The sequence below is a fragment of the Vitis vinifera genome, chromosome 5 (assembly GCF_030704535.1).
Source record: "Vitis vinifera cultivar Pinot Noir 40024 chromosome 5, ASM3070453v1".
NCBI lineage: Eukaryota > Viridiplantae > Streptophyta > Magnoliopsida > Vitales > Vitaceae > Vitis > Vitis vinifera.
In genome coordinates this window covers 11440431-11456231 of record NC_081809.1, presented here as the reverse complement: position 1 = coordinate 11456231, position 15801 = coordinate 11440431, and the positions used below count along the sequence as shown (strand labels likewise).

General features: G+C 34.0%; 1 protein-coding gene across 3 annotated transcripts; it reads right to left on the bottom strand.

Annotated features, from left to right (window-relative positions):
- Window positions 1-2345: 2345 nt before the first annotated feature.
- LOC100251139 (uncharacterized) lies at window positions 2346-14763 on the bottom strand. 3 transcript variants are annotated; one of them, XM_002285571.5, is made up of 4 exons: window positions 14265-14763; window positions 3478-3582; window positions 3314-3370; window positions 2346-2844 (listed from the first exon to the last, which is right to left on the bottom strand). In XM_002285571.5, the coding sequence occupies exons 1-4, from the start codon at window positions 14586-14588 to the stop codon at window positions 2503-2505; spliced, it is 828 nt and encodes a 275-aa protein (XP_002285607.1). In that variant the 5' UTR covers window positions 14589-14763; the 3' UTR covers window positions 2346-2502. The 3 variants fall into 3 exon arrangements, with proteins under 3 accessions (XP_002285607.1, XP_059592937.1, XP_010650211.1); XM_059736954.1 differs by having other exon boundaries at window positions 2346-2834; window positions 14265-14751; XM_010651909.3 differs by lacking the exons at window positions 3314-3370; window positions 3478-3582 and having other exon boundaries at window positions 14265-14720.
- Between the last annotated feature and the right edge of the window lie 1038 nt (window positions 14764-15801).

Genomic DNA, 15801 nt, shown 5'->3' with positions numbered 1-15801 from the left:
CCAATCTTGATTGTACCCATGCCTACAATCATTGATAAGGAACCATCTTCAATTTTAACCTTAAAATTTCCTAGATTGGTGTATAAGTTGAAAACAAATTTGCACACCTTGTCATGTGATCTGTTGCACCCGAATCGATAATCCACGATTCTTGTCTTTGTGTAACACCATTCAAAGCAAATGAAAATGTATATTTTTGAGCTAATAGTGATGTACTCGAATTATTTGGCAATGATGTCGGTGTCAACAATTTGTAGAGTTGTTCCATTTGTTCCTTTGTAAGAGAAACACTAACCTTGCTATCGTTTAGCTTAGGGCTCAATTCTGTTGCAGTATAATAACCTTTCAAATAAGATTCGTTGACTTTTTCCTTCCAATTTGCTGGTTTTCCATGTATTTTCTAGCAAGTGTTGCGGGTATGATGGGGACGTTGACAATGATCGCACCATAGCTGATTTCCTCTCTAATTGCTGTGAGAATCTCCTTTGTTTGCCGAGTTTGAACCATGAACAACTAGGGCTGAGTTGTTTGATGTGGGCAGTGGTTTTTGTTCTCCAAGCATGACATGCTTACGACACTCTTCTCTCCTCACTTCTACAAAAATCTCACCAATTGAGGGTAGTGGTTTTGTTCCAAGCTCATCCAACTCCTTGTTAAGTCCAACAAGGAAATCAAATATTCGTTATTTATCCACCATTATCTTGTATCTTTCACCATCCTCAGTAGAACTCCACACATAATCATTAAACATATCTATTTCTTGCCACAATTTGTTGAAAATATTGAAGTATTATATTACATCCATATCACCTTGTCTTAGATTTTGAACTTTGAAGTTCATAAACATAAACCCGTCACTAAAAGTCATGATCTATAAATCTTCTGTTTTGTCATGAAAAATTAAGTGTTGATAACAAAATTGGAATTGTTTTTGAACAATCACATTTTATGATGCAAAAAAAAAAAATTGTCATAGAAATAAACAAAAATTTGGTACAGGATCTTACCATCTTATCACTAAAAGATATATTTTTTGTGAAAAAAAAATATAATTTTGTTGCAAACTACATATTTAAAAAATAAAAATTTTCATCACGAAAGTGATTTTTAATGATAAATCTAATTTTGTGGCAAAAGATTTTTAATTATATTATTCATTGTTTTAAAATGTTTTATAAAGTTCAAGTCAAGGTGATACCCCTCATACCTATTTGAGGTTTATAAGGAAGACATTTTAGTCTTTTAATAATTATAATATTAACTTGCAATTATTGTGATTCAAACTCAAGACCTTTCAATTTCAAAGGATATACTATACTTTTAATTGAATTTAACATACTTTTAATGATAATGTTAAACATTGAGTTGAATTGAAATGATAAGGTTGATGAATTCATTTCTCAACAAACACAAAATATTCTCTTTCAAGTCTATAATCTTAAATAGAACACCATTTTTGTTGTTACATTCCATAAGCTTATTATTTTTCTTTCCCTCACAAAATCATTAACCAACTCCACGTTCTTCTATCCAAACCTCCCCAAGTACTTCATCTTCTAATGGTACCTTTTCCTCACTGTAGTAATCAAATTACAATATTGACCATGTTGGCTCCCAGAGCAGGATGCTTAGGGCCATGAAATATAGTAAACTTCCATCTACTGTATATTTTGGCCACATAGAAACTGTAACCATTAACTAATAACCGTATCAACGACCTAACTGGAATAGGGGATTAACACATCGTTTCTCTAAGAAGCAGTTTCTTAAAAAGAGCGGCTCCTTTCCACTTAGATATCATCCACTTTAAACTTAATAGATCTTCATAATTTTAAAACGTATTTATATAATTAGAATAAACCCACCACATATGTATTGTTCTCTAAGTAAACACAATGTCCCACATATGTATTGTTCTCTAAGCAAACACAATGTCCTAAAACAAATACCCCAATATAAATATATCTGCTCTAAAACCAACGATTCTATGTGATTGAAAAAAAGCTCATCACACAACGTAAAAAACTTCCCTCCCTATCCAACATGGGGTATCACAATTTCCTCACATTACTCTTGGATTTACCAACATAGAAAACATTTCTCTATGATATCCCAACACTAAAGAATTTAAAATGCCCACAAAACAGTTTCAGTTATTAGGGTGATGAAATAAAAGTCGACCAATCCAATATTCTACAACCACAGCTAGTTTGAGTAAAACTGAGAAAAAATGTTTATTTTTCTGATCAGGAAAACGGAGAGAAAGATAGGTACTTCAAGTTCCATTAACATACAAGGGACCATATGTGGAAAAATGTGGAGCACTCTGCAAGCAAGGCACAGGATCAGCAGAAGAGAAATTTACATCACCCTAGTTTATTTGGTCTGTACAAAACATATTAGGCAAACGACTATGTCCATAGTAGGTACATCGTCTTATTCAAAGCCACAGCATATTTACACATCCATATAACAAACTTTGCTGGTTGCTATATGCATATCTCAAAAAAACATACTCAAAACTGGGAACCGTGGTCCAGTCCCACCTTCCTTATCTGCATCAGGGATGCTAGAGTAACAATACAGGTGGTTGGACATTTCCCAGCTCCAGTCTGGCTTCCTGAACACGGACATTTGGGGCCATCGGTTTATCCTCACATAGTGTTCCCTGATCTTTCCTCCACCAACAAAACTGGTAACGATAGAGTAACAGCATTCATGACCACCCCATACCTGGTCACCAGGATCTGCAGTTTGGCTCCCATCTGGATGGAAGTATCGACGCATGGGAGGGCCGGTTCCCTTCCAGTAAGGATCAAGATTTCGCCAATAGTCTGGAGCCCCCTGAAGGCAAGATTACGTCAGTTCGGTTGATTTGACTTCACAACAAAAGGGATGGTTAGTATTAAACAAACCACAAGACTTACACAAGCATAGTCATAAACTTGAGATTCTGGAGCTATTCAGTGTTGGAATGTTAGATATTAATCAGCAAAATATCAGGTGCAAAAGAAAATACAAAAAAAATCAAGACTGCTAAATGGCTACATGTTAAGGTGGTAATAAGAGTCAAATTATTGAAAGAGAGAACCCCCTTTTGGCATGTTGATATATGTTCTTTATTACTTATAAAGAAAAGTTCAACTGAAAGAGAAAAAGTACTTCTCATCCAGCTCATAGGAGCATCAGTCTGTTGAATCCCACTGCACTACACGTATGATGGTAAGCCATTGTGTTCATGGTCAGACTAGCTTAAGCCACAAGATCAGCCAGGTCAACTTTAAAAAAGTACATGTACATAAAAGGTATATACCCTGTTAAAGTGGAAGTTCCAAACGTGATCACACAGATCGTCCTTGGTGATGCGGCTCTGGACGTCAAAAGGTTCAGGTGTGTTAGAAAAATGCACGAAGTGTGTGTGTGTGTGTGTGTGTGAGAGAGAGAGAGAGAGAGAGATGAATGGATTAGTTAGCAAACCCGTTTTCCATCCATGACAGAAAATGAATATGCAGCTAGCTTTGATAATCCCCGTTCTTGTGACACACGAGGTATATGTGCTTTTCCACACCACAGTTCCTCACACTAAAGGGAAAGCAAACCAAATTACTTTAGTCTCCTCAACAAAATTCCAGTGTTACAACTTAACATCTTCATAAACCAAGAGAACTAGTACATTATACGCGGACAATCTTCTTAGTAGGGGAGCACGTAAATCTTCAACAAAATTCATAGTTAAAAAAAGAAGAAAAAAAAAAGGAAAAAAACTTAAATAGTTGAAGAGAGAACATGAAAATCAAATTGAATCATAAGACCATAAAATCCAACAAAAGCTCCCCTCAGTTGAAGAGACAATTCATTATGCTCAAATGCATAAACTGGGAGGACCAAGTTTTCACATTGACAATCTTCGGTCAATTTGCAAAACTTTAAGTGATTCTATAAACCAAAAGCTTAATTCCATTGGACCTTATAATAGTAGATGATGACATTGAGATCAATTCATTTTGTAAAGAAATGATTTCTTTTCCAAGAAAGGACAACTTTCCAAAATAACAATTGCAATACAGGGGGGAAAAGGTTGATTAAGAATTAAGAAATGATTTATCTTAATTTATAATAACAGCAGTCTTGTGCTTTAAAGCTTGATTATATCCCCTTCACAGACAGTAAAAGATAACGTTCCTGTCGAGGAGAAAATGAGCAAGGGACAAGTGAATAAAAATATAAAAAGCAAGGAAATCCCTGAGCTCCATATTTACTAAACTTCTATCAGACATTCAAATCATAGGAGACGGTTCCTTTTGTTATTACATCCATTTAAAAGTTAAAACAAAGATAATTCATTAAACCTACAATGCAGGATCGAGAACCATAAAAGGAAACTGGGGAACACCATGAGAAGGATAAGACAAAAAACAGAAACAATCCTTACATCTGCAAATTTTGTTCAGTTTCTTCAAGGTCTTTTCCATGACCTCTCTTCTGTAAATCATCCTTAAGACACTTCAACCCAACTCCAATGCTCCTGGTTCTTCCATTCTAGATTTGCAATGCCTATTTTCTGTTTTGGTTTGCATCATAATTTGAAGCACATCTCATCTTTATTTAGCTTAATTCACATCCTTTTCAAGCTTTCAGGAATATATTCTTGTTCCTTATCCTCCCGCACTGCCCCTAGAGGATGGAATATAATTGGGCTTGAATACTGGAATCTCTAAAGAGAAGTTTATTTTGATGAACTTTCTAACTCGAGTACAATATACTTAATGATTTTTTTATTTTATTTATTATTATTATTTTTAATAACCGAGGAACCTTCCATGGCCAAGCCCTTAAGACTCTCCATGGGGACCCAAGCCTTGGGGTGCTGACCGCCTTGCAACAATCAGCATCGAGTAAATTCAGGGTATCATCAGTAACAAGATTCGAACCCAGGACTATGTGCCACTTACTAGGACCCCACTTCCTAGTGTTAGTCCTGACCAACAAGACTATCTTGACGAGGGGAGCCTAAGAACAATTAATGAACTTAATACAATGCAAATGGATTTGTTCCACCTAAATCTTCCACTAGTAGGATCTAGTACCATTGTGGAACTAAAGGATATTCAAAATGATATGAGATTCCTTCCCAACCCAAAAATCATTGTTTTGATAAAAGATGACAAACACAGGCAACAACAATATAATGTACCCTACGTTTTTAGTATTCAAGAACATAACTCAAGACATAATGAAGGACATACATTACTTCAAACATGGAACACTCTTGAAAATTTTCCCCCAAGGAAAGAAGGATCTCCCAGTACCTAATCCAAAACTTCCTGAAACAGAAAATCACCTGAAGCTGCAAAACTAGAGGTTTTTGTATGCCTGCTATCATTATAAATATTAGAATACACTTTAGATGCTCTTTAAATGATTTGTCTTGACATATGTAAATAGCTACTTGGGAAAGAATAATAATGGTGAACTAAGTGAGATGTTAGCATTCTTATTCCTAGAGAAGAAAAGAAGCGGAGATCTAGGACTTTTAATATATATAAACTTGACAATCTCCATGACACCATGATGTAGGACAATCCTAGGATGGTTGTCTACAATCAAATAGGTGGATTAGGGTTTCAAGTTCTTAAGTTCTAAGGAGAAGAATGAGGAATAAAATTATGGCCAAGGATAAAAGTAAAATAAAACATACGGAAAGAAAGATTAAAAAAAAGTAAAAAAAGTAAAGAAACGATAGAAACCATATAGTCTCACTAAAACCTTATAGGAGTCTCACCTAGAAGATCAATAGAATCTCACCATTGAGAATCAATGAAGTCACTACTAAGCATTGCAAGATACACAAAATGAAAATATAAATAAAGAAAGAAAGAAATAATATTAGTAATCCTCATAGGCTTCAAAAAACTCTAGATTTTAAATAGAACTATGAAAAAATAAACCAAACCTATGTAGTAACTAATTATGATTCTTTTTTCTTTTCTAAAACTACTAAATCTTACAAAAAGATAAATAAATAAAAGAAATCAGAAAACTTATTTTGTAGGATTAAAAACTTTATAGAAACTTCTTATAAATAAAGTTTTTAATAAAGAAGACTTCATTCTAAGGGTTCAAAATAAAAAACTTTAGAATAAAAATATTATTTTAGAAAATAGAAAGTTTAGAACTTCTTTGAAGAAGTCTAAAACTTACCTATCACCCCACCTTGATTGCCAAAAAACTACCCAATACTCTTTTCTTAGGATGCAAAATATTACATACTTGCCTTGCTAATGCAGTACTCTTCCAGTCACTTCTATGCCAAGATCCAATATAGCCAAAAGTTATCCATTAGAATTTGTGCTGTAGAGTATGGAACTTAGTTCAAAAATAGCTTCAAGAAAAATTAAAATTTTAAAAAGGAATAACTCAATAAAAGAAACAAAAAGCATTTGGCAATCAAATAACAGTAGAAATTTCCATAAAAGTAATATAATAGTGATTTCTCGAAAAAGTTCTCAAACCTAGCAGAAATGCAATCACCTAATTCTTCAAAACACAATTCCCTCAATCCTCTAGAATCAAGCAAATTTTGACAAAATTCTTATTGATATTTGAAGCTGGCTCTGAAATTTTCATAACTATAAATGTTACTTAATAACAATTATTTTGTTTGGACCATTTCCAACATGCCCAAACCTCAAACATACTAATATGTAGTGCTCCCTGGCCCTTCTCCCTATTCTTCTTCTATTATTGATCCACTCTACCTTTATGTAGTGACTATTACTGTTGAATGCATAAAATTATATCCTTCGTTATTTCATGGCTCCAAACTCTCTTTGCCATAAATCTTAATATGCTACTAGACAACTTTAAGTTGTATTAGAAAATCCAGAGAAAACAAAAAAGTACAAGCACCATTGTGGAGCCTACACAACCTGTTGTTGCACCATATGGATTTGTCTTTTAAAACAAGAAACAATCTCCATTCCTAATAATCTAACGCAGTTAACATATAAAGCTCAAACATGCCATAGCACATAGAAAAAATAAAAATCATTAAAATCATTGATTTGATAATGTGTGCACGTCAGTGTTAGGCTTTCATTCCTGAGCAAATCAACAAATGAATGTCCAATTTTCTTATAGGCAAAACCAGTGCATACTCCGTTCATTTAAATGAAATTGATAAGAAATTCTTGACTTTTAGTATGGCAACTTCTTCCTTCATGAAAAATATCTAACTCAAAAAAACATTAACAATTGAGAGTATTTTGTTCATCATTCGCACATTAATCATGGCCTTCTCATCCTGACTTAATTATTTGTAAGTCTATTGAACTGTTGGTAGTTTCAAACCACACATGAATGAAACAACTTTCTAATTATTTTTTTGGCTCCCTCCATTATTTTGAATATCATAAAAAACCCAATCAATATCAGTAACCTCTCCTTCTGGTAGTTAAAGAAGAAAAGACCAGCAACCCAGACCAAACCTAAGAGCCACTTAAAACAAGTGATTATACCTTAATCCCCCAAAGACAGAGCTTCAATAAACCTCATGTCCTCATCCATACCCTGACACTTTACCAGCAGTTGAGCCCCATGCTACCTGTTAGAAATCTGAATTTTCCTATTTGAGGTTTTTTGTATATATTTGTAATTGTGTGTATAGTTATAAATTAGATTAGGTTGTTAAATCTGATAAGAATAATCCCTGATCTATAGGGATTGTTCTGATTTATAGGGATTTTTAGTTTATCTATTTCTTTTAATTTCTCTTTAAATATAGGATATAAAGCAGGATGGTATCAGCTTATTAAATAAAAATTTGATAACATTTTTTCTCACATGGTAGCAGAGCCCATTTGACGTTCTTCATCAACTTTCATTGCTGATTTTTGTTCAAGTTTTTCAGCCTTTATCAATGTGATTCTTCCACCCTTCATTGTTGTGTGTTCTGTTTATTTTTTGATCTTTCATTCGTTCTCCTCTTCAATTTTCATCTACAATTTTTGGGATTTCACCATGTCTATCAAGTCTAAGACTTCCGCCACACATGTAGCCATCCTCGGTGAAACTTTGCCTTATCAAACCACCAAAGAGTTACAGAATATCAACTCAGCATATTGGCTGAATGGCTGAAACTATCTTTAATGGTCTCAACTAGTGCGAACTGTTTTGAAAAGAAAAAGGCAAATTAAGTCATCTAATCGATACAGATCTAGGACTCAAATATCTGAAGCTCAATCAGTGGGATGAAGAGAATTCCGTGATCATGTAATGGTCATGGAATTCTATGTTGCCTGAAATCAGTGGCACTTGTATGTTCCTCACCGCGGCTAAGGAGATTTGAGAGACAGTAAGACAAAGCTATTCTAAGGTACATGATGCAACTCAAATCTATGAAATTAAGCCAAAAATTTCGACCTATTTCGACCACTAAATAGGGAGTAAGAATGGTGATTGAATATTATAACTACATGAAAAGTCTTTGGCAAGAAATGGATTATTACCAAAATATTTAAATGAATGTAGTGAAGAAGCTACGATGTTAAGAAAGTTTGTTGAAAGGGAGCAGATTTTCGAGTTTCTTGCCCACCTTAATATTGAATTTGATCAAGTTTGAGTTCAAGTCTTGGGGAAGGAAGTTTTGTCATCCATTAACGAGGTGTTCTCCATTATTCCAATGGATGAAGGATGGCAAGGTGTTATGATTGATTCTCAACCAGCTAAAGGTTCAGCCCTTGCTACAACAAAACCATGAGATAACAATTTCAAAGGCCTAAGACAAGGTGGCAGTAATGATAGTGGGAGATCTGATTTTTCTAAGAATAAGGACAATATCTGGTGCACATATTGTAAAAAGTCGCAACACATAAAAGAGACATGTTGGTCATGGAAAACCACAAGGTACCAACCATGTGGGTGGTTTTAAAGGGGGACAACAATGAAGCTAAGTGTATGTAGCTGCTGCCAATAATTTTGGAGAGGAACAATCAAAGTACAACAGCATAGAACCTAAAGAATTGAATTAGAAGGACATTGAAAAGCTGAAAAAAAATTAGATTCATTAGGGAAACCTATGGGTGTTAGCTCTCTTGCACATTCAAGTAGGTTTCCTTCTTTCATGCTTTTAGTGCCTCAAGCATGTCCCTTTTTGGCTCTTGGATTATCGATTCAGGAGCTATTAACCATATGACACACTCATCACAAAAATTTAGTACACATAGTTCGTATCCTAGCAATAAGAAAATAACTATTGCTGATGGGTCTTTAGCCACTATTGCAGGCTAGGGAATAGTAAATGAAAACCCTTCTTTGAGTCTTAAAAATGTCTTATATGTTCCCATGCTTTCGACCAATCTTGTGTCCATTCATCAACTCATAAAAGATGTAAAGTGTAGTGCTATCTTTTACCTTACTCATTGTGTTTTTCATGACTGAGTTTATGGAACGATGATTGGGCATGCAAAGGAAAAGGACTGACTCTACTACCTTGACACAAGTAGTGGCAATGTTAACAATGGGAATCAATTATCTTTTTCATTTTTATCCAAGTCCTCTTCCTCAAATAAAGATCAGATAGGACTTAGCACTTTCGACTTGATCATCCTTCATTTAATGTACTTAAGCTCATGTTTCCTTTACTTTTTGAGAATAATGATGTAAACACTTTTCATTGTGGTGTTATGTGAATTTGCAAGGCACCATCATGTATCATTTCCTTTGAGCAACAAAAAATCATCCTATGCTTTAATTCATAATGATATTCGGGGGTCATCACGAGTTCCTAATGTTTTAGGAGTTCGTTGGTTTGTTTTGTTTATTGATGATTGTACTCATATTACTTGGATCTTTCTTTTAAAACAAAAGTCGGATGTGAACATTGTTTTTTCAAATTACCATAATATGGTCAAAAACCAACGGGTTAAATCGGACAATGCAAAGGATTATTTCGATCAAACTCTTTCACCAAATTTTCAAAAGAAGGGAAATTATTCACAAATCTTCGTGTGTGGATTCACTCTAGCAAAATGGAGTAGTTGAGAGGAAAAATGGCCACTTACTAAATATTACTAAGGCTTTCTTGTTTCAAAAAACGTTGCAAAAATCTATTGGGGGGAGGTTGTTCTTATCGCTGCTCATTCAATAAATAGGTTTCCTTCTCAAGTTTTGGGTTTAAAGAGTACTATGTAAATGCTCACAACATTTTTTTCTCACTTCAATACATCGAGTAAGCTTACTTCTAAAGTGTTTGGGTATCCCGTGTTTGCTCAGTCATGCTCACCATCAACGAAAGTTGAATCCAAGGGTAAAGTATATTTTTGTTGGATGTTCATCAACACAAAAAGGATATAAATGTTTCCATCCTCCCACTAAATTTTTTTTTTTGTCTCCATGGATGTCACTTATGTAGAAACAGAGGGGTATTTAATGCTTCCCAATCTTCAAGGGGAGACATCATCTATGAAAGATAAGGACATGTTCTTACTTAAGTTTCCTTATACTACTAAATCTTCTCCATTTGGACCTTCAAATGGAACCTAAAAAAGGTCGAAAAGTCATGAGAAAGGTCCACAAATTTCCTGCACACCTCAATAGCTATAACAACCTCAGAAATAGCTGAAATCTCCCTTATCTTAGATGTTGGAACAAAAGAAAAGGAGTTGGAACCTACTGCCACAGAGTCACTGCAAGTTTATTCAAGGAGGAGGGTGACTGAACCTTGACCCGTGCAAGTCCAAATATTTAAACAACTCTCGGAAAGGAGGTACACAATTCTATTGCTCCTCTTGACTCACATGATGATGTTAACAATATTGATCTTCCCATTACCATTAGGAAAGGTACATGTAAATGCATACAACCCCCATTGTCTAATTGTATCATTTGAAAAATTCTCACCATCTTATAAAGCGTTTCTTACCCAAATAAATTTCATACCCATTCCACAAGCCTTAACCAAGGCTGGTAATGAGAAATGGAAACAAGCTATGAAAGTTGAAATGGAAGCATTAGAAAATTATGGAGTCACCAAAAAGGATGAAAGCAATGGGTTGCAAGTGGGTATTTATAGTTAAATACAAGGGCAATGGATCCCTTATACGATATAAAGGAAGATTGGTCGCAAAAGGGATACACACAAACATATTTGAGTGGGCTATCAAGAAACTTTTGCACTAGTACTAAAGATGAATACAGTGAGGGTTTTATTATCTTTGGCAACTCATTTTGATTGGGATTTACAACTATTTGATATAAAGAATATCTATCTCCACAGTAAAATTGATGAAGAAATCTATATGAAAGTTCCTCTTGGTTTTAGGGTAAGCTTAGACCACAATAAGGTGTGTAAGTTGAAGAAGGTGTTGTATGGATTGAAACAATCTCCTATAGCATGGTTTTGAAGATTCAAAAGGTTATGTTAGCTATAGGGTTTAGACAGAGCCAAGGAGATAACACTTTATTTTTTAAACATTTCGATTCAAGGGGAGTTATAGCTTAATTGGTATATGTTGGTGACATAATCGTGACTAGCTATGATCCAAAACAAAAGAAGCAATTTAGCAATGTCTTGCAAAGGAGTTTGAGATAAAGGATTTGGGCAAACTAAAGTACTTCTTGGAAATTGAAGTGGCACGGTCAAAAGAGGGCATTTTTGTATCACAACACAATTATGTCCTTAACTTACTCAAGGAGGTAGGAAAGCTTGAATGCAAACTTTTAGAGACTTCGATCGAGGCAAATCATAAGCCTAGGAAAGCATTGGAAGACAAAGGAGTGGGTAGAAGTGTATATCAAAGATTAGTGGGACGATTGATTTACTTGTCACACAAGACTAGATATTGCCTTTGTCGTGAGTGTAATGAGCTAGTTCATGCACAATCCAAAGGAGGTCCACTTACAAGTTGTCTATTGGATCTTACAATATCTTAAAGGAAGCTCAGGAATAGGAATTCTCTTCAAAAAATGTACGTCTTTGTTCCTTGAAGCCTACATAGATGCTGACTATGCTGGATCAATGATAGACAAGAGATCGACATCAAGTTACTGAACCTTTCTTGAAGGAAACTTAGTAACTTAGAGGAGTAAAAAACAACTGGTTGTTGCAAGGTCTAGTGTAGAAACAGAATTTAAAGCTATAACACAAAGAATTTGTGAGCTATTAAGGCTTAAAATTATTCTTGAGGGCCTACAAATTAAATGGGAAGGACTAATGAGGTTGCACTACGATAAGAAATCAACCATAAACATTGCTCATAATCCAATACAACATGACCAAACAAGGCATGTTAAGGTTGATAGATACTTCGTAAAGGAAAAGTTAGAAAGTGGTTAGATTTACATTTTGTTTGTGTCATCAGAAAGACAACTTGCATATGTCTTGACCAAGGGTTTGGCGAGCACAACATTTCAAGCAATCATAGGAAAGCTAGGAATGGATTATATCTATTCACCAGCTTAAAGGGGAGTGTTAGAAACCTGAATTTTCCTATTTAAGGCTTTTTGTATATATGTGTAATTGTGTGTGTAGCCATAAATTAGATTAGGTTGTCCAAGCTTGATAAGAATAATCCTTGATTAATAGGGATTATCCTAATTTATAGGGATTGCTAGTTTATTTATTTCCTTTGATTTCCCTATAAATATAGGATATAAACTAAGATTGTAACAGATGATTCAATAAGAATTTAATACCATTTTTTGCCACACTACCACTACTGAAGAAATTAATAATCTCTATTATCTAATACTTTCACTTCCTAAGGAAGAAGTTGGTTTTGGGGTTTATAATATTTACTCAGTAGAGCCTCAAAAATAATAAATAAATCATTGAATTGAAATTAAATGACGGCATACAGCATTAGTATAAGAATTGACCAAAATAACATCCAAACATGAACTCCCAAGGAACCCTTACATTCTCAGTTTGAGAACATCTGCAGAAAAACTTGTTACTTCATTTCGCCACTTAATTTAGTTGAAAGTTACTTGGGTATAAAGTTATTTGGAAAATAATATTGAACTATAAGAAAAGGCACATCAATTTTTATGAAGTAATTCTATTAGGATAGAGCGGTTATATCAAAGTCAATAATTGTGAGAACCAGCAGACTAAACAAGCAACCCTCTAACTTGACAGTTCAATAATTTTTTAAAACTATTTCTTCTTGTATATTGTAGGATATACAAAGAAGTAGTGTCTAGGTAATTGAGGAGTAATCTATGCCATACAGGCAGTTATTGTATTGGAGGTAGGTTTTTAATTGACTCTATCTGCAAAAAGAGAGGGAAATGGTTACAAATGGTTTAAGTATGAATAATGAATATGGTATAATTCTTGAAAATTAGTAAGATTTTACAGCATTATGAGCTCAAAAGCTTTTAATATGGCAAGTTAAGATTTACAGTTCTAAGAGATTATTTTCTTCACACTGCCAATATTTTGCATATGCAGCCTCCTCTGATAATTTCATATCAGATACACATTTTCAGCAGTCTTTTCTATACACTTAGCTCATGGATCCAATGAAATACCATATCATTGAAAAACCAAATTGGCATAAAAAAAAAAATTGCAGCAAAATGACACTCTATTTAAAAGCAAAGCAATGAAGGAACATGGACACAATCAAGAACAAGCAAAAGTTACATAACATTAATCCAGCTCTCAGATTTTCCAAAACTAACCTTGCAAACATTCCCAATTGGCTAGCAGTAAGGAAGAAAAATAGAACACTTAAATTTCATTTAAGTAACAAAATAAGGGAAAAAGCTAATTCAGTAATAAACCAAGATCAAGAAGAGAGAAGCCCAGGTTTCTCAAAATTTCTGAGAATGAAAAGATTTAATTATTTAACCATAAGTGCAATCCCCAGTTGAGTATAAACCAATCTTTACAATGTACCCAAATAATATAATTCAATTCAGGAACATAGCAATAAAATTAACGGAATCCAAATCAAGAATGAACATATATATCCCACCGCAAAGTGAAGCCATATACCCCTCGATTACAGAACACAGTAATAAATTTCTAAGAAAGCGTAAGTGTATAAAACCCAATTTCATAGGGGAAAACAAAAAGTAGAACCCAATTCTCAAATTCTCCAGAACAAGCCACCAATTCAAAGCCACAGAAGAAGATAAACCTCAATTAGTGACACAACCCAATTGCGAAAACGGAGAAATAACAATACCCAGTTCTCAAAAACCGTCAATTCAAACCCAAAACAGAGAATAAAAAACGAAATGAAACCAAAACGGACCTTGGTGCTCCATAGCCTATCGCTGGATGCGACTCCGTGCCATCCACGGGAGACAAGGAGTGATAGTGCCACGCTGGGTGCGTCAAGGTAGCTCAGTATCATCATCATCATGTCTGAGCCAAAAACCTCCAATGGGTCTTGCAGAACTTCCGACTTGCCTTCCTCTGCCCCATCTTGTCGTTTCCTCTTCTTCTTCCGCTTACTGCCAGGACTCTTAGTCACATCTCCTCCCGAATCGACAACCTCCCCATCGCAAAACAAGGCCGTGAAATCTGCCGTCGCCTCCGCCTCGATCCCCCTTTGCAACTCCTCGATGCGTGTCATCAGGGAAGAACTAGAGGGAAAGAAAGAAAAAGGGGGTTCTGGAGAGGTTTTTGCAGAGTGAGGGAATATATCCAAGATGACGTCAGCGTGTTTTGATTTTCGTGCAGAGGAAATTAGTGTGGTGACGGTCAAGACTCAAGACTCAAGACATTGAATATTTAGGAATTTTCCTCCCAATTAAAAATTAAAATAATGTAATAAATATACAACTCACTAAAAAGTAAAAACATAAATTCTAACTTCTCATTTTACTCTAAACTTTAAATTAAAGCTTTATTTATTTGTTTCTTGTTGAAAGGAAAAAGTTCGAATCCCCGATTAAAAATAATCCGTTAATATCAATCAATATAATTAAATTAATTTTATTAATAACAAGTTAATATACTCTCTAATTTTCCTTACAAAAATAAAAATGTTATTTTAAATAATTTAATGCTTAATTTTAGATTTTTTTTAATAAACAATATATTATGAAGTATCCAGGGATTAAGAATTTTTTTAATATCATCCCTTGATTTTTTTAAGACAATTATAGTTTATTTTAATTATAATTATCATAATATTATTTATTAGAATAAATATCCTTAATTTTAATTATCATAATTAATTTAATTATAATATTTATTTGATGACATGTCAATATATTATTAACCAATTATTGACATGTGTGGACAAAAAATAAATTTGTTTTTCTACACCTTTATGAATTTTGAAAAAAAAAATAATTCTAAAAATTATATTTAAACTGAAATTTATCTTTTAATATTTTAAAAATATTGTAAATTAGGAAGTAATAATATTTTAATAAATATTAAAAAATAATTTTTTTTTTTGTCAAAATACCTGGTGGTTATGACTTTTGAGTGACATACGGTATGGGGTTTGGATTATCTCATGACGTGGGGAAAGGGCAGTGGTGGGATGGTTGGAACTCGGAAGTGGATGTAGACAGGGATTGTGATTTGTGGGTAGCAGGTGCGGTTAAATAAGAAAAAGTTGATGAGACGGGTCATGCAGAGTTTGTGACAGTGAAGACTGTGGCTCAGCCCCATGGCTCATGACTCTCTCTTGTCTTTTTCTCCTTTTTATCCTCACTTTCTCCTTTTTCTCTATCTTTCTTTCCTCTTCTTAAATTTTGATGGAATAATCAGTAAATAATAATAATAATAATAAATTTAAATTTAAATTCAACAAATTATTTCTATAAATAAGT

Bases quoted from the DNA above. Each gene is read 5' to 3' on its own strand.
- LOC100251139 (XM_002285571.5), bottom strand. From the start codon at position 14,588: ATGACACGCATCGAGGAGTTGCAAAGGGGGATCGAGGCGGAGGCGACG. The intron at 3,371-3,477 runs GTTTGCTAACTA...TTTGACGTCCAG, and splicing joins CTGTCATGGATGGAAAACGG to AGCCGCATCACCAAGGACGA. The intron at 2,845-3,313 runs GTATATACCTTT...TCTTGCCTTCAG, and splicing joins GGAACTTCCACTTTAACAGG to GGGGCTCCAGACTATTGGCG.